The following is an 18,314-nucleotide window of genomic DNA, read 5'->3' as shown; positions in this document are numbered from 1 at the left end:
ACTGTCCATAAGAAATCCAGTTGTAGTAGACTTAACTGAAACTTACAATAACTTATAATGAGTCTATAAGCGATCTTCAGCCATCTCAACCCTTGCTTTTTCATGCAAAACCATTTGCAGTCGTTTTCGGTCATCAACAGCTATCAGTCAGTCAATCACCCACTTCCACCACCCTTCTGAGTGATCCCCCCTCCCCTCCCCATCCCCACCCCTTCTCTACATAAGTGCCTGGGGACTTCTATTTCACTGTATCTGAAGAAGTGTGCATGCACACGAAAGCTCATACCAAAATAAAAACTTAGTTGGTCTTTAAGGTGCTACTGAAGGAATTTTTTTATTTTATAATGAGTCTAAACCTTAACACTAAGCCTACTGTGTACAGAACACCATACCAGAAGGAAAAGAGATAGAAAGAGAAAGTGAAACCCAGGCTCCTTGTGGCCTTACTTTTATAGTCAACGTGACTGAAAAGAAGGCAGAACCAGTTTAAATCAGCTGTACTTAGCTTCTCTGAAGGAATAACCCAAACATCACAAACCTTCTGCTTGTTTCTTTCACGCAGAGAAGCTTCCAGAACCCTCTTGAATTAATTAGAAGAGGAAAGATCTTTACACATCAGATCAATACTTTCTGAATTAAGAAATACAAACTGACAGCACCACCACCGAGAAGACCCTACCTCTGGTAGCCACAAGTCTACATTGATCTTAAAGGTTGACACACAAGTTAGGCTTCCAAAGTCAATTTTAATAATCTGGACTCAAACTATTTAGGGACTTAAAGGTCAGAACCAGCACTTTGAATTGCCCCTGGAAACACACTGGCAACTAGTGCAATTGATGTAGGAGCCGTGTGATGTGATTGAACCATCTCGCCCCAAGAAGGGCTCAAGCAGCTGGTGTTGCTGAGTAGTCTTCAAAGTCAACCCCACTAAAAGTGCATTACAGTAGGCCAGCATGGATGCAATTACCACATCCATGAACTGAGGCTAGGTCTGTTTTCCCAAGATAGAATTGTACGTAGCTGTCATGCTAACTTAATTTTTTTGGGGGGAGCACTCTTATCTGCCCCAATGTGGGCTGTCGGGCAGCTCCAATTCCAGAAGGATCCCCAATCAACAATTTGGTGCTTTGGATGGGTGTGTGGGTCCAACACCAGATCACTCCGTCTAGACCAGTTGATTTTCTCACCCACAGCACCTCCGTTTGAAGCACTGGCCGACAGTGAGGCAGCTGATTTTGGAGCAGCAAATTGTTAGCACCCCACCCCTACTGCCAGGGAGGGGGAAGCCACATTTGTGAGATTTCAGGAGTCAAAACTGGAGGGCTGGGGCAGCTGCTGCACTGTCTCAGGCAGCAAAATGTCTTTGTCCAGCTCAGAGTGATACTGAACATATTATTCATCTACAGATGTGCCACAGACCAAGCTATTCATACGGTATGCTCTGTGAGTATGAAAGAAGATAAAGCATTTTAATCACCCTGTGGAAAGAAAGTTGCTTCTTTCTCCCCTCAGGCGCTTCGTACCAGCTTACTTGTCTTGTTCTCAAGCCCCTCTCGGGAGCACTGGAGCCAGCTGGGCTTTCAAGTACCGACTTTCCCCAGAGGCTAATTTCAGTCCATGGGAAAAAAATGATCCAAATAGGCTTTTAAAAGGAATTTAGTTCTGGGCCTTCTTATTTGATAAAAAGTTTTAAAAAGAAACCAGGAGGATGTTCCCTAGCTCCTTCTACCAATGTAAACAACACAATCCTACACATGTATCCAGAAATTCAATGAATTCATTTCAATGAATTGTTTTAAATAAAGCTTAGTCCCAGGTAAGTGGATATAGGATTGAAACAAGTTCAACTGAGCTCAGCAGGGCTTGTCTGAGTAGACATTTATGGTGGACTGGATGAGGGCCAATACCCTAGGAAGATGGAAGCACTGTAGGTTGGTAGTTCCTATGTCCGGGAAATTGGCTAGCTCCCTGTTCTGGGTGGGCTGCACTCCTTCAAGTACAGGCTTGGAGTCTGAGGGTGCTCCTGGATCCATCTTTGACCCTGGAAACTCAGGTGGCCTCAGGGGTTAGGAGGGCAACATCTGGTACATCAGCAATAGCTGGGTGGTCCGATCCCCGTGATCCATGCATTGGTAACCTCAAGACTCAATTACGGCAATGTGCTCTATGTGGGGCTACGCTTGGGCCTGATCCAGAGTCTCCAGCTGATGGAAAACACTGCAGACAATCACCACCACATTACTCCTGAGCTCAGGGGTCTGCACTGACTGCCCACATGCTACCAGTTCAAGGTTCTCGTATGCATTTACAAGGCACTTAAGAATTTGGCTACAGCATACTTCAAGGACATCCAATCCCTTGTAGTCATGCCTGATCACTGAAGTCTTCAGGGAGCCACTGTTAGCGGTCTCTCATGGCTCTGATGCACAGCTTGCTTGCATCAACCAAGTGCTGTGTGTTCAGTATTGCAGGCACTTTAACACAAATTCGATTGCAGTTTAACTGATTATTTTTTGTACTGCATCTTTGTAAACCACATAAGAGACCATTGCAGTTAAGTGATATATATATATATATATTGTTTAAATACATTTTAAAAATCCACCGAACGATTGCAAAAAGGTCCAAGTTTGTGCGCTTAGAAACACATTACCGCGATTTAATAACCTCCTGCCAGCCCTCTTTATGTTTTTATATTGCAAAACTACCCTGTGATCCTCGGATGAAGGGTAGTACATAAATTTAATAAATAATAATAATAATTATAATAGTAAAGCTAAACGTTCACTCCGCGTCAAACTCATGCATAGGGAGAACATTCCATATTTTCCTGGATTTATTATTCTTTCTAAAAACACACACACAACTGTCCTAAGCCCTCCCCTCCTGTGCCTAGAGAGTCGGGCGACGCAAGAGAAGCTGTCCACTGAACTCTCTTGCTTGCGCTCCCTTCTCTATGGTCGGGATTTCAACCCGGAAACAGGAAGCGCAGCCTGCGCTCGTGGGTCTCGTCAGCTGATCGGAGCAGCACCAGGAGGCGGTGGTGGGAGAGAGAGAGGAAGAGGGCCGAGCCTCGCCTCTTGGCGGTCGCTGGGGGCCGGAGCCGAGGAGGTGCTGCTGCTGCTGCGGAGGCGGCTTGGAAGAGCTGTCCGGGAAGGCTGGGCGTGGCGCCTGCCGGAGCAGCCATGGCTTCCATTCTGGACCAGTACGTCGACTCGCTTTCGCACTCGGCTTCCTCGCAGCAGAACCGCGCCAGCCTGGGCATCCCGCACACGGGTAGGAGGACGGGAAGCAGAATCCATTCATTAGTGCACTTGAGTCTCTTCTTTCAAACAGCGTGTATTTCGGCTCTTTCTGCCTCCTCCTCTCTGCTAGGAGTTGAATGCACATTTCCCCCATGCCCCCTTTCCATGGGCGTAGCCAAGGGAGGGGCAGCTGCCTCCCCCCAAAAATAAATAAAAATAAATAAAATGCATAGCAAACGGAGGTTGTGCCTCCCCCACAACAAAAGGCCTGCCCCCCCAAAAATACTGGATACCCCTATTCCCCCATTGCTTCTAAGGCCGCTCTTTCCCGAGTAAGCAGCCATAGGCTCTACTGAGCGATCTGAATTCTGATCATTGTGGATCCCTAGCCGGTGTGGCAAAACGTTTTCCTGTCTTCTCTCCTGTTTGTTACTCTCAGATCAAAACCCCACCGGTTCTGCTTCTTTCTCAGTTCACAATGGAGGCAATTTATCTCTTCAAAATTGAGTAGGGGTCTCCCATAGAGAGGTTTACAGCAAATCTAAATCATGATTAGAACTTTGAAATAACCATGTTTGTGTTCCACCACACAAAAATGAAGCAGCAGAAGTAATCGCTAAGCAGTACCATGAATGGCCTACGCTTGCTGTCCAAAGGCATTTGAAGAAGTTTAGATCTGGAATTTCATAGTCTAGAACAAGCACCCCCAAACTGCGGCCCTCCAGATGTTTTGGCCTACAACTCCCATGATCCCTAGCTAACAGGACTAGTGGTCAGGGATAATGGGGATTGTAGTCCAAAACATCTGGAGGGCTGAAGTTTGGGGATGTCTGGTCTAGAAGATGCTACTGGAGTAGAAATTCAGTCCTGTGCAACCCACAGGTAGATCTGTGTGGGAAGAGATGGTCCTTCAGATGCTACGGATAGTCTCAACAGAACAGAAACGATAGTTGATAAAAGGAGCCCACAGCTGACCTCTTGGTATACTCTGTCATACAATTTTTATTTTTTGTGTCACTCCCATTTGAATGAAAAGCAAACAGAATCTGCGGTTATCTAGATGCATTCCTATTTTAACACAGGTTGTGATTTGAGGGTAACTTTAAAGCAGGGTCAAGATATGGAAGACAGTTGCTATAGTGCCATTCTGTGATTCAGTTCAGTGCTAATGGAACTTTCCCATCCCAGAATATAGGAAAGGAACTCTTTGGGAAGAACTGAGGCAAGTGGAACAGCATAGGTCAATGTTGCAAAGAATGAAGCCGGATGATCTGGAACATTTGCTTTATTCCGTGTCAGTTCTTCCAAGTACATGTTACTTGTGAACATTTTCCCAGGCTTGTACTGCCGCTTATATAAATTCCTTTGGCATCAGGGTTCTCCGCTCTCTGCCCCCACATTTACTTCCAGTGAATCTGATATTAATTAACTTGGGAAGGGACCCGCAACTGCTCATCCCTTTTTTGTCATCCACCCTGAGGTGGTATGGGCAGATCTTGTTAGCAGATCTTCTTTAAAGGGTTTTCTGGTGTTCCGCAGCCTTACAATGAATGTGAGCCTAGGAAAAATGGGTGTCTTTGAAGGACAGATGTGGTTCAAAAGCTCTGATACTATCTGTTTGTGGATGATAAAAAATTGCTCCATTTGTGGGTTGATCTATGAGGATGTCACACTATTTTCCAGTTCAGTGAAAAACTCTCCTTGATCTTGAAAAGAGACATATTTACCTTGGGAAGGTTTCAAAAGTTCTTGGAACTACACATTTTTAAGTTTCCGAAACAGAAGGCTGTGTATCTGTGTCGTAAAATAACATCCTTGAATATTTGTATGAATTCTGCATCTTTCTGTATTGGGCAGTGCAATTTGCTGTCCACCAACGTTTGCGGAAGGTAGTGAGATGAAAGCCCCCCCCCCCAAATGTGGTTAAGTGTGTTTAGTGAAATTGTTTGCAGCTGTCATTAGCGTGTGTGTTGTAACTTCCTGCATTTAACGGAACACTTTTAAAACGGAAAGTGAACCAGAAGGAAAGGGATATATATTTTAGAAAGCACATTAGAAAGCACATCATTTGCACTTTGAGTCGTCATCTTTTATGTATGGCAGTTGTTGACTGAATGAGAGATTATAATGTTACAGCACAATGCTGTGCATGTCTGCTTGGAAACAAGTCGTATCTTTATTCTCAATATTTCCAGATTAATATCTTTTAACACTGAGATTCTTATAATAGTCTTTGTTTAACCTACTCCGCAGTCTGCTTTTGTATACATTTTATTCATTCATTCATTTTACTTGTATGCCACTTTGCCAAAAAAAACCCACAGCCAACCATGCTCAAAGTGGCTTACAACAAGTAAATGGCTGCATTTCAAACAAATACTACAAAAACAATTTCATATTGACAAAGCAACCTTTTCATAACAAAGCAAAACAAAAGCAGTTATAATAACGTATCAAACAACCACATTCCAAATACAATAAATATATCAAGATTACTTAAATAACATGCAGCACCCAGCTGTAAAAATAACAAGGGAGCTTCACAGTTTCACCTTAGTCCTAGTCACACCCCATGATGTTGCATTTTATCTGCAGTGCATACATTTTGCAAACTTGCTTGCATTATTGCTTGTGTGATGGTCATTCTTTTCTGGTTTATTTATGGCTTATATATAAAGCAACTGATTCTTTCTAGAGCTCTTTGTTGTCTCTCTGTTCTTTTGCACACATTGCTGGCATGAGGATGGGCACTTTGCACATGCCTCAACAGGAATAAATTAATGTTTCTCTTTATTTTATTTGGCACAGATGACAGTTAACTGTTTTCAGTAAATGCAGTGTATGTAATTGGATCACGTTTCCATGTCTAGTAAGTGCATGGCAGTTGAGGGTTTATACACAGAATTGTGCTGCAGTTTGATTTCAATTTTTTTAAAAACCTAACTGTTTCCTTCTTTTTTTAAGGGTATGTGAATGCTCGCCTAGAAAAAGAGACCCCAATTTTTAACAAACAGAGGATTGATTTCAACCCCCCTGAAAAGATTAATAGCCTGGTTGTCTCTTCAAACCAGCTGTGTATGAGTCTTGGAAAAGACATTATTTTTAGGTATGTGCAGTCTTTTGTTATCCTGTTTCAGGGTGTGGGAAGGATGAAAGACGAGCATGATGCTGAATTCCTCCCTCCTATTATTCCTCAATATATTAGACGCTTCCTACTAAAAAATAATCCCAAGATAAAATTGCGAACAATATAAAAATATACATGAATTGAAAGCAGAGATAAAAACCAACAACTGTGTCAGTACCATTCTAAAAGCGACCCACACAACTCCAAGGAAAATACATGTATCATAATTGGCACAAAGTAAATCCCTTTAAAAGTCCAGCAGAACCCAAGGATGTTAACAGTCAAATGTCTGGGAGAAGAGGAGAGTCTTTATCTAGTGCCAAAATGATGTCAATGTCTGTGTTTGGCGGACTTTGCTGGGGGGTGCATTCCACAAAATGGGGTCCATAAATGAGACGGTCCTTTTTCTTGTCACCACCTTTGGAGGCACATGACAACAGGCCTCATATGATGACTTCAGGGTCTGGACCCACTACTTTACACAACCTGTGACTTGCTGGGATTCAGTTTTATTTAACTGGCCCTCATTGAGCCCATTATGCTGACCAGACAGTGGCCCAGCCCCTTCACCTGACTCAAGTGACTTGGAGAAAAAGACCTGAGTGTTGTCAGCATACAGATGACACCTAACTCCCAAATATTTGCTGACCTCTCCCAGCAACTTTAAATAGATGCTAGATAGATGTTAGGACAGCATAGAACCCCGCAGAACCTCACAGAGTAACGGCGACAGGGCAGAGCAGAAGTTGCCCAGTGCCATCTTCTGGAACTAATGCTGTAGGTAGGAAGAGAAGCACAATAGCGCAATGCTCCTATCTCACAGAGGCAGTCTCATAATATACCATGGTTGTTGATATCAAAAGCTGTTGAGAGATCCAGCATGATTAACATCTAGATGGGGACATCAGGAACAGAACATCAGTCAGGGCAACTGAGGCTGTTCCAGTCCCAAATCCCAGCCTGAATGATAATTCTGCCAAGCAGCAAAGTTCCTGCTAGTCCCACACAATCCCGCCCCCTAATTTTCAACAATTTGCTTTCTTTCCCCTTTTATGTAGGCTTGACCTGGCCAAGGCAGATGAGCCTAACCAGGTAGAGCTTGGGCGAAAGGATGAAGCCAGAGTTCACAAGCTCTTTTTGGACCACACAGGTGAGGCAATAAGAGGAGGTGCAAAGTGCTCTTTGGCATCTTCAGTAAATGCCACAAACATGTTATGGGGTTTGTTTTTTGCATGCAATATGAATGTTTCCGTCTAGAAAAGCCATCCCTAGTTCACTCCATATACAGTATTAACAAAATATGTTTTTCTTCCTTGAGGATTTTTTTTTTTGTAAAGTGCACATTCATGTGAAAACACACATTTGCAATAGCCTCTGTTATTCTTTCTTCTTTTACCTATATTTTTGGTCAGACCATCCTGTAAGGGTATTCCTTCAGTACACTTTTTGCCGATTAAATGTGGTCATAGCACAGTGATGATATTCAGACTTGGATGTCCACAAGTCTTTATCTTAAGATTTATCACAGGGGCACTGCAGATTGTATGCTTTCTGTCTGTTCAAGATAAACTGATCTTTGAGTGAAGCTGGCAATGTTGAAGAATGTGCTTCTGTTAACTGAAATAAGGTAAAGTAATGTGTTGGCTGATATCTTAGTAAGGGTTTTAAAAATATTCAAATTTGTAGCAAATTTGACATCTACTGACACCAAAAGAAGCCAAATTCTACATCACATTTATGCATAATTATGAGTGTTCTCATTTGGATGGAAACAATGAAAGCAAGTAGGAGATTCCCAAAGAATAATCAGGATTTTTAATGGCCTTCCTGTCTAAATGTGCATGACAGTTTTGTTATAGTGTTATGCTAGGCATTTAATGATATGACAAATATGATGTGGAGGAGGGGAGTTGAATATTTTGTGCTTGTCAAATCTATTTCTAGAACCTTCTGAAAACTTTAGGCATCAGAAGATGTGTCTAAGGAGAGGTATTTTGCTATGATCCTCTGTTTCCATCTGTGTTACGGTATCCCTTTTTTACTCCAGGTTCTCACCTTATCATTGCCCTGAACACCAGTGAGTGCCTCTATCTGAACCGAAGTGCTCAGAAGGTGCGGATCCTGTCACGCTGGAAAGGTCATTTGATTGAAAGTGTGGGCTGGAACAAGTTCCTTGGCTCAGAGATGAACACGGGCCCCATTTTGGTGGGAACATCCCAAGGCCAGATATACGAGGCTGAGGTCTCGGTCAGTGAAGGCAGTCTCTTCGGCACTAACCCTGACCAGTATTTTCGCCAGATCTATAACCTAGAAGAGGAGGCAGGACCTGCCCCAGTCTGCTGCCTCGAGATAGAACGAGGAATTGATGGGAAGTGCTTTATCATTGCCACTACTCGCAAGAGGCTTTTCCAGTTTGTTGGCAAGATTCCAGAGGGATCTGAACAGCAAGCCTTTGGAGCAATATTTAGCATGCCTGCAGATCACCTGCCTGGCTTCCGTGAGTTTCCAGCTAGCCTTGGCTACAGCGAAATTGCATTTTATACTCCTAAGCTTCGCTCCACCCCCAGTGCTTTTGCTTGGATGATGGGCAACGGTGTCCTGTACGGATCGCTGGACTATGGACGTCCCGACTCTATTCTTAGCGATGAGCAGGTCTGGGAATATCCATCTGACGTAGACGCAGTAGCCAACAAGCCCATGAATATAGTGCTCACGCAGTTTCATTTTCTGCTGCTGTTTCCTGACAGAGTGAAGGCTGTGTGTACCCTGAATGGGCAAGTTGTCTTCCAGGATGTGTTCTTGGAAAAGTTTGGCTCGTTGAAGCGTATGATCAAAGACCCCGCATTTGGGCAAATCTGGATCCACACAGAAAAGGCCGTGTTTCGATACAATGTGCAGCGAGAGTCCCGTGACGTGTGGAAGATGTATACGAACATCAACAAGTTTGATCTGGCTAAAGAGTACTGCAAGGACCGCCCCGAGTGCTTGGATATCGTGCTGGCCAAGGAAGCCGAATATTGCTTCCAGAACAAGAGATACCTGGACAGTGCAAAGTGTTATGCATTGACTCAAAATTACTTTGAGGAGATTGCTCTTAAATTTATCGAAGCCAAGCAGGAAGAGGCGCTGATGGAATTTCTGATTAAAAAACTGGCTAGCTTGAAGCCTTCTGAAAAGACTCAGACAACCCTGCTGACCACATGGCTGACGGAGCTGTATTTAAACCGCCTAGGAGTCCTGGAAGCAGACGGATCAAAACGGGACCTCTACGAAAAGACCCGGGACAAATTCCGCAGCTTCTTGGGCAGCCCCAAAAACAAAGACTGCCTGTTCAACAACCGAGCAACCATTCACGAGCTGCTGGCGAGCCATGGGGACACGGAGCACATGGTGTACTTTGCCGTCATAATGCACGACTACGAGCGGGTGATAGCCCATTACTGCCAGCATGAGAATTACAACGAAGCACTGGAAGTCCTGTCCAAAATCAGGGACGACGTGCTCTTCTACAAGTTTTCTCCAGTCTTGATCCAGCACATCCCCAAGAAGCTGGTGGATGCTTGGATCGAAATGGGGAAGAAACTGGATGCCAAGAACCTCATCCCCGCCCTTGTCAATTACAGCCAGAGTGGGAGCACTGAGCAGATCAACGAAGCCATTCGATACATGGAGTTCTGTGTGAGCGAACTGAAGGAAACTCAGCAGGCCATTCATAATTATCTCTTGTCGCTCTATGCTCTGTGTCGCCCTGACTCGCTGTTGTCGTATCTGGAACGCGCTGGAACCTACGCTGACAACATCCACTATGACCTGAAGTACGCACTTCGGCTCTGTGCAGAACACAGCCACCACCGGGCTTGTGTCCATGTGTACAAAGTTATGGAGATGTATGAGGAAGCTGTGGATCTCGCTTTGCAGGTAGGGGAACAATGACCCCGTTTGTTTATGCACTTGAAAATGTGTTAGATTTATTTCAAGGCTTGAAAGTACTGTGGAAGTTTTGGTGTAGACAGAAGACCTGGAAACACTGTTGCTGTATTCATTGTCTGGAAAGCAAGAGTCTTTTAGTACAGCATTGTCTAATGGAATAATTGCATTGCTGGCCTGGTTGGGTGTTCTTTTCAGCAGCAGCTAGCAGTTGTTTGGGGGAAAACTCACAAGAAGCGTATGGTTATCTGTCCCAGCACCTGGCATTTTGAGAGATTCTGTTTCTAGACAACAACGTTTCATTTAGCTCTTCTATGTCACCTTCATGCAATTGCTGCTGGGTGTGTACACTTGGCGTCCATCTGCTGTTGAAAGGCTCTTGGATCCAGCAGAGACTCCTGCCAGTGGAACAGTGAGTGAAGCCATCTTTGGGAATTCCCCCTCCCCCCTGCATCACTTCCAATCTGCTCCAGAGGGTTGGGAGACCCTTTGGAATAGTAATGTAATGGGGAGGGCAAAATCACCCAAGATCACCTTGATCTGTGTTCCACTGGTGGAAGACTCCAAGCCTTTCATCCATGGAGAGACATGAGTTTGATATAACCCACTGTCTGTACTTCTTTCATTTAGTTTTCCACTGTCTTCACTGCTTAGAATTCCCTCTCCTGGCTGTGTGTATATGGGGCACTTCTTGTGGTTGCCCATGCCCCTAAGGTTCAGTCAGCCTTTATTAGGGACTGAGCCCTTAGCATGGCAGGTCCTGCCCTGTGAAACTCCCTGCCAGTAGAGGCTCTGCAGGAACCACCCCTGTCTTCATGGTCTTTCAGACAAGCCTTTGAAATGTGAATGTCTTCCATGTGTTCCTCTTGAAGGTGTCATGTGACTCTTTATTGTTCTCGTGGGCAATTAATGAAAGCATCCAGTAACCTCCATTTTGTAAGGAGAGCATCCAAATGTCTTCTGCATTATTAATTCTCTCTATGTTAATAATAATAATTTTATTATTTATACCCTGCGCATCTGGCTGGGCCCATTTTCCCAGCCATGTTGGTTAAGAGCAAAAAGTGTGTCCCATGGGGAAATGCAACTCCTTTTGAATTTTTCTGTCTTGTTTCATCTCTGGATAGATGAGTTTTCAAAATGATCCCACTGAAAGCAGCAACCGAAAACAACATCAAGATTTGGTTGGGGGAGACGAGATGTATCATCTTCCTCTTGTTACCTTTATTTTGATGTAACTATTTCTGGTTCCTCTTAGCAGTGTCTTTCCTTTGCCAACCATGTACAGTATTTAGTGACAGGAGTGAAGGGTAAATGGTGACTAGTTCATTATCTTTCTTTCCTTCCTTCTTGCTTTGTTCTTCCCAGGTGGATGTAGATATGGCAAAGTCCTGTGCAGACCTCCCTGAAGATGATGAGGAGCTGAGGAAGAAGCTTTGGCTGAAGATTGCGCGACATGTCGTCCAGGAAGAGAAGGATGTCAAGAAGGCCATGGCCTGCCTTTCCAGCTGCAACCTGCTGAAGATTGAAGATGTCCTGCCCTTCTTTCCAGACTTTGTCACCATCGATCACTTCAAGGAAGCCATCTGCAACTCTCTAGAGGCCTACAACAAGCACATAGAGGAACTGAAGACGGAGATGGAGGAAGCCACACAGAGTGCCAAAAGGATCCGGGAAGATATTCAGGAAATGAGGAACAAATACGGCTCCGTGGAACCCCAGGAGAAATGTGCGGCATGTGACTTCCCGCTCCTGAACCGCCCTTTCTACCTCTTCCTCTGTGGGCACATGTTCCACTACGATTGCCTTCTGCAGGCAGTTTATCCAAACCTGCCTGCCTATAAGCAGGCTAAACTGGAAGACCTTCAAAAGAAGCTCTCGGCCACAAGCCAGCCCTCCAAATCCCACCACCGGCCTAAGGACACCGATACTTCTAGCCAAGGAAAGGGACAGTTAAGCCGTGAGCAGATGAAAGCTGACATTGATGATATTGTGGCAGCTGAATGTGTGTATTGTGGAGAGCTGATGATCCGGTCCATTGACAAGCCTTTCATTGATCCACAGAGGTATGAAGAGGAGATGCAGAGCTGGCTGTAAGGACGACATGTTCCTGCCTGCACTAGAGCATGAAACTGCCTGCAGAGAGAGCATGAGGCTTGGCAGCTAACCACCAGGCACCTTAGGCATGTGAGCTCGATGGGGATTTGAAAAAGTATTATGCGAGTCTCACAATCTGTAAGTTAGTGGGGCAAAGTGGGGTGTCGGTAATGGTCATTGCTAATAAGGCAATTATATTGACGCTCTACAAACAGCTGCCTACACAAGGCTTCTTCAGAGACATCCTTAATATGAATTCTAAATGGATGTTTTTCTGGTTAAGAGGTAACCAAACATTACCGCTTGTGTTACCATATCTGGATTACGCCCATATTTCTATAAAGAATTGATACACTTGTATTGTTTTCAAATGTGGAGCATCTCCTGCTGTTTTTCTTGGTCGTGAGACTGAGATCGCGTTCTGTGTCAGAAACATAAAAGGAGAAATTGTGCATGAAGTCCTGTTGTATTAATATGGCAGGCATAGGCAAAGTCGACTCTCCAGATGTTTTGGGACTACAACTCTTATCATCCCTAGCTAACAGGACCAGTGGTCAGGGATGATGGGAATTGTAGTCCTAAAACACCTGGAGGGCCAAGTTTGCCTATGCCTGTAATATGGCATAAAAGCTTCACTTTTAGGCAAAGCAATTCCATGTAAAATGCTTCGTTTTTATTTTTCTCTTTTGAGGTTGTGTTCTTTTTTCCTAGTTTTCTGAAAGCTTATGTCAGGTAGCTGCAAATTGTTAACATTCTGTAAGATTTCTTCATTTTGCTCACAATACGCAGGAAAAAAAATATGGCACTCTGACTTGATAGCATATGTGCAGATCTAATATGTTCCATGTTAGCTTTGTTGCCTTTTTATTTTTTACAATCTCTCATTTGAATGTTCACACCGCCCCTAATTAGAGCAGCCCCTGGTCATTCCTGGTCTTTACAGCTGTACACTATTAACTGCAGATTTTTGTGGGCTGATAATAAAACATAGAATTGGAAACTCGCATGTCGCCAACAGCAAATCCATCCTGAAGCTGGAGCAGGACAATTCAGGATTCACATCCTTAAATGACCATAGAAAAATGGTGTGGTTGGAACAATGGTTGGATGTAGTTGCAGAGCTGAAAGGTATCTTTCCTCCCTCCCTCTTTAAAGGCAATAATGATGTGGAATAGACTTTAGGTCACAAGGAAAGCCAGCTAAGGGACTCAAAGTTTAAATCATGTCAAAGGTACTATGTAACTAGAACTACATTTCCTCTTGGTTCTAGTCCCCCCTTTTTTACATTCTTTCTTATTCTGTAAAATGTGGCAAAATAGAACTACATTTGCGATACAAGGTTTCTAGTTCCTTATGATTTTTCATGAAAATATCCCTGCTTCTTTATAAAAGCAACCCACAGAACCATCGGAATGTCTGACGCAATTATTTTGTGGCGTTATCATAATCATTTTTAGACCGCCCTACTTTAAGAAACCATTCAGCACATAACAAGGGTGAAAATTTAAAGTCTTGTATGACCTACAAAACAAAAGGGATTATATAGTGACAGAAGTCAAGAGTTAACCACCACTCATTCTTTCCAGGTACCATACAAACTGTGACAATCACAAAACAATGATTTCGTTTCTTTTCCCATTGGTTTAAGATACAGGTAACTGAAATGAAGATGTTCCATAATTAAATTCCTGCTAAGAAAACCTGCATTTATAAAAGAGTTGAGAAAAATATTCCTCCCTCTCCAATACAGTATGGAGGTATGGATACCAAATGATGGAAATGAAGGGGGTTAAATTTGTTACTGAGAATTTGGCTTGTCGTCAGACACTTCAGCACCTTCTTCTTTAGCATCTTCTTGCTTAGATTCATCTTTTTCCTTCACTCCTTTCTTCCCTTTGGCTACCTTCCAGTCCTCTCTCGTATCATTTGCTCCTCTTTCTTTCTTAGTTGCTTCCTTTGGGGGCTTTGACTCTGGTTTAGGTGGGTGGGGGCAGGTTTAGCAAATAACCTAGCCGATCGTCTCAGTGGCGCCTCCATTTCCTCACCTGCAGTTGCAGCCTTTCTTTTGGGCAGAGTTAAACCTGAATAGACGCAACCAGACAGCATGAATGGGAAGCACAGGATGGGTCTAGACTGTGACTGATCCACTCGCTCTTAGTTCTGGTTATGAATTACCATTAATAACGAGCCAGGTTATGTCTGAACTAGAGGGTTTCTATGGTGAAGCTGCTTCTAAGGATGTGCCTCAGTTGTTATTTTTTAATTGCACATTAAAATTTTCTGAAATGGTCAGCTGGCTTTTGAGGTTTTTGTTGGATGCTTGGAATATACATGTGGCTGCCTGCTTGTGGTGTGATGAGGCTGTGGAGCACCTGAGTGTCTCATTAGTTTCAATTAAAAATATTATTTACTACATGGACACTAGAAAGTAATATGCAACACAGAAACAGGGATTGCTCATGGGGAAACTCAAATGTTATTACAAACTTTCTAGAATTGTGTACAAGGATGCTTAGCATTTCCTGCTCACCATGTTCATTATCAATATTAAAGATGGATTTCTTCTTGAGGTCAGTGGTAGGCTTCAACATGCCTAATCCAATTTCTATTTGAGTCAGATTGCAATTATGTGCAATCCACACTTAAATTTTGCCCCACTCTTTACAGACACAGGTCTGTGCTTTAAAGCTGTGTGTGTGTCCAAGCACCCCCCCTTTAATCTCTGGAGCTTTCTCCACAAAAATCTGCTCTTTAAAGCTGAATTGGAATAAACAGTTATTGGGGATGCATTGCCATCTAGATGTGCTGAGAGCCTAGTCAGGCATGTCAAACCTGCGGCCCTCCAGATGTTTTGGACTACAATTCCCATCTTCCCCAACCACTGGTCCTGCTAGCTAGGGATCATGGGAGTTGTAGGCCAAAACATCTGGAGGGCCGCAGGTTTGACATGCCTGGCCTAGATTGTCACCATCATGTTTTTGCTTTGTATTTTGATGTTGTGAATCAGTACACAGAAGCTGCCTTAACGCTGAGTCAGACCATGGGTCCACCCAGATCAGCATTGCCTGCTCTGGCTGGCAGCAGCTCTTCAGGGTTTCAGACAGTCCAAGTCCTACCTAGAGGTGCCACAGATTGAACTGTGGGCCTTCCTGGAGATCGAACCTGGAACCTTCGGCATGCAAAGGAGATGCTGTGCCATAACCCGTTTCCACAGCTGTAGCCTTTCCTCAAGAACCGCAAAAGGAAGAAAACGAAAGATGCTAACAGTACAAATGGTACAGGGTCATGGCCTTACAGTAACAATGTCAGCTGACACTATTGTAAGACTGATTATATATAAACACCCAAAAATATACAGAAGAACCACGCTGGATCAGGGCGAGGGTCCATCAAGTCCAGCACCCATTTCTTACAGTGGCCAACCAGATGCCTTTCTCTCTGGATTTATTGTTTCTTGGTAGAGTGTTTGGACCACTAACAGGTGCTATCCCTTTCTGTAACATCTGTGTCATTCAGGCGACCAACAAAGAAAACTCACACCCCAAAGCAAATTTTGTTACGCAGTTGTTAAAAGTTTTTTCTTTTTTTAAAGCCATATTGCTGTTAAGCTAGCTAAACAATCACATAAATTTCTAAACAATTTTCTAAACAATTTTCTAAACAAATTAGCTAAACAATTTCATAAACATACGAAATTCTAATTTTATATAATGTAATTCTTGAAACCGTTCTAGTACAAGAATTCTTAAATATTAATCTGCCACTCATTTTGCATTTATCCAGAACAACTAGGTTTCTCGACTCCCACACCCATCTTGTTCTAAAAATGCTAAGCTGCTAAGTAAGAGTAAAAACACTGGGACCAGCCACTAGATGCCACTGTTTTGTCAAAGACCGAGAAAAGGGTTTACTTAAAAACAAATTGATACAGATTATAAAGCAGAGGTTTCAGTTGTATGCAAATAATTAATTTCATGTGTGAAGTCATGTGGATTTGTGGATCAATAATTTATTCCAATAGCAACTGGAAGAACAAATTCTCTTATGCCCACGAGGGTAGCCTTGGCCAAATTAATTTCTCTACATAGCCTATCTCACAGTTATTACATTAGGTTGGTGTTTTGAGCCTTTGAGAGATTACTGATGCTGTCAACCTGTGAACCCTGTATAAATGTGCATGCATTTAAGTGTTTCATAGGTTGTTGGTTCGAGATCATGATGGGAAGCAAAACGAACCTGTTGGTCAGTTTGTCTTCCGAGTTTTGCAGTAATATTAATTAATATTAATGGCCACCAGCATATAGATGAGTACGTTTTGAAACACTTCTCTTGCTTCAGCCCACTGCTGCTGCTGATTCCAGACACACATTGGATACTGTTGATACCTGAGCAAAGATGCAGGCGTAGCTTATCAGCTCCTGTAGGGTCTTTGCCCATCTTCAATTACCTTCTACAGAAGCAGTGAACCAAATCTGGCAGCCTCGGCCTCTGAACCTGACCAAGAACTGTTGATGATCTGAAATGCAGCGTGTGCCTGCATGAATGAGGTTTGTGCCATCTCCCCAAACGCCCTTGCTGCTGAATAGGCTGCCGGTGCCTTGCAAAGCTTGCTACCTGGGTCGGCTTTAAGAGAAAGTGTGTAATGGTACACCCTCCTGGTTCCACTGTTGATGCTGAAAGTGCATATACAATGACCTGCCTCAGCACAAGGCCTGTTTCTGACCCCACTCTCAGCCCTGCTTCTGCCTGCCAGATGTTACTCCCCGCTTCCTCTCTGTTGCTTCCCCTCCAAAGCGGGCTCGCCAACCGATCATTTCCACCACGTCTCCCCCACCCACAGCATCAATCCTCCTCCGCCCCCCACCCCTGGCCTTCCCTTCACTCGCTGCATCGGTAAAGAAATGCCACCACTATCACGTTCCACTCCTGCATCAATGTTTAATGTGGGAAGAGCAGGTGGGGGAGAGAGTGAAACTCGCCGAAATTGAACTTGGGAAACAGAGAAGAAAAGAAGGAAATAATTCTGAAAGGGGTGTGACTGATAGGGGAGGCCTGCTGGTTTCCTTGTTGGGTGTATTGTCTTTCCATAATATAGAGGTGAATCGGGGGCTTTATGCACTGACGTAATGAGAATTGCATCTCCCAGCCTGCAGGTGTCCTTTATTGGTACGGATGAGAAGTGGAGCTGGGCAGGAAGACGGCTTTATGCCCTCCCAACCTTGCTGCCAGATAGCCTCTAGGTCTCATCTGGGTGTCTTTTCCTCCAGGGTGCATTGTTGTTCACTGCCTAGGATCCATTAGAAGTCAGCGGGCAACATCAGCACTGCGTCATGGGGCTTTTGCAGTGGGACTTCCCAGGCCCCGCATCTGTTTCAGAGGGTACCTCAATCCTCTAGAGTTGGGGGGGGGCTGTGAAAGGGGGATCTGTTCTGTCAGTGGTGTCAATTCTGCTGGCCAACTGTTGGATTTCATGTAGATGGCAGGCACATAAATTTGTAGATCAGGCATAGGCAAACTCGGCCCTCCAGATGTTTTGGGACTACAGCTCCCATCATCCCTGACCACTGGTCCTGTTAGCTAGGGATGATGGGAGTTGTAGTCCTAAAACATCTGGAGGGCCGAGTTTGCTTATGCCTGGTGTAGATGAATGTATCCTACTTCTGTATCTTCCATTGCCAGTGCAGATCCCTTTTCTCTCTTCTGTGGAGCAGAGGCGAATGTCACAGGAAATATCAAATACCTATTACCGTTTGACAAACTTTGGTCATTTGTGGACCTAAACTCGCCTACACATTCACACTTAACATTTTATTGGTGTATGTTCATTAGTCACTTTATCCCATGCTGTTACTTTTTCTTATATCCTCCTGCAAGCCTTCATAAAGGCTTCATATTGTAGGCCTCGTGTAATAAGA

General features: G+C 43.9%; 1 protein-coding gene and 1 pseudogene across 1 annotated transcript; one reads left to right on the top strand and one right to left on the bottom strand.

The window, feature by feature from the left end:
* Positions 1 to 2,990: 2,990 nt before the first annotated feature.
* On the top strand, positions 2,991 to 14,691 carry VPS18 (VPS18 core subunit of CORVET and HOPS complexes). The gene is made up of 5 exons (XM_035111455.3): positions 2,991 to 3,279; positions 6,213 to 6,354; positions 7,434 to 7,525; positions 8,423 to 10,293; positions 11,671 to 14,691. Exons 1-5 carry the CDS (start codon positions 3,189 to 3,191, stop codon positions 12,397 to 12,399), a joined length of 2,925 nt encoding a protein of 974 aa, XP_034967346.1. The 5' UTR covers positions 2,991 to 3,188; the 3' UTR covers positions 12,400 to 14,691.
* Positions 14,198 to 14,990, bottom strand: LOC148687671 (high mobility group nucleosome-binding domain-containing protein 3-like; annotated as a pseudogene).
* Between the last annotated feature and the right edge of the window lie 3,324 nt (positions 14,991 to 18,314).

This window comes from Zootoca vivipara, chromosome 1 (genome assembly GCF_965207765.1).
Source record: "Zootoca vivipara chromosome 1, rZooViv2.hap1.1, whole genome shotgun sequence".
NCBI classification, from domain to species: Eukaryota; Metazoa; Chordata; class Lepidosauria; order Squamata; family Lacertidae; genus Zootoca; species Zootoca vivipara.
The sequence above is the reverse complement of the archived record's forward strand: the minus strand, read 5'-3'. Positions and strand labels throughout refer to the sequence as shown.

Excerpts from the sequence above, each read along its gene's own strand:
- VPS18 (XM_035111455.3), top strand. The coding sequence starts at position 3,189 with ATGGCTTCCATTCTGGACCAGTACGTCGACTCGCTTTCGCACTCGGCT. Across the intron at positions 3,280-6,212 it reads CCTGGGCATCCCGCACACGG|GGTATGTGAATGCTCGCCTA; the intron begins GTAGGAGGACGG and ends TCTTTTTTTAAG. Across the intron at positions 6,355-7,433 it reads GGAAAAGACATTATTTTTAG|GCTTGACCTGGCCAAGGCAG; the intron begins GTATGTGCAGTC and ends CCTTTTATGTAG.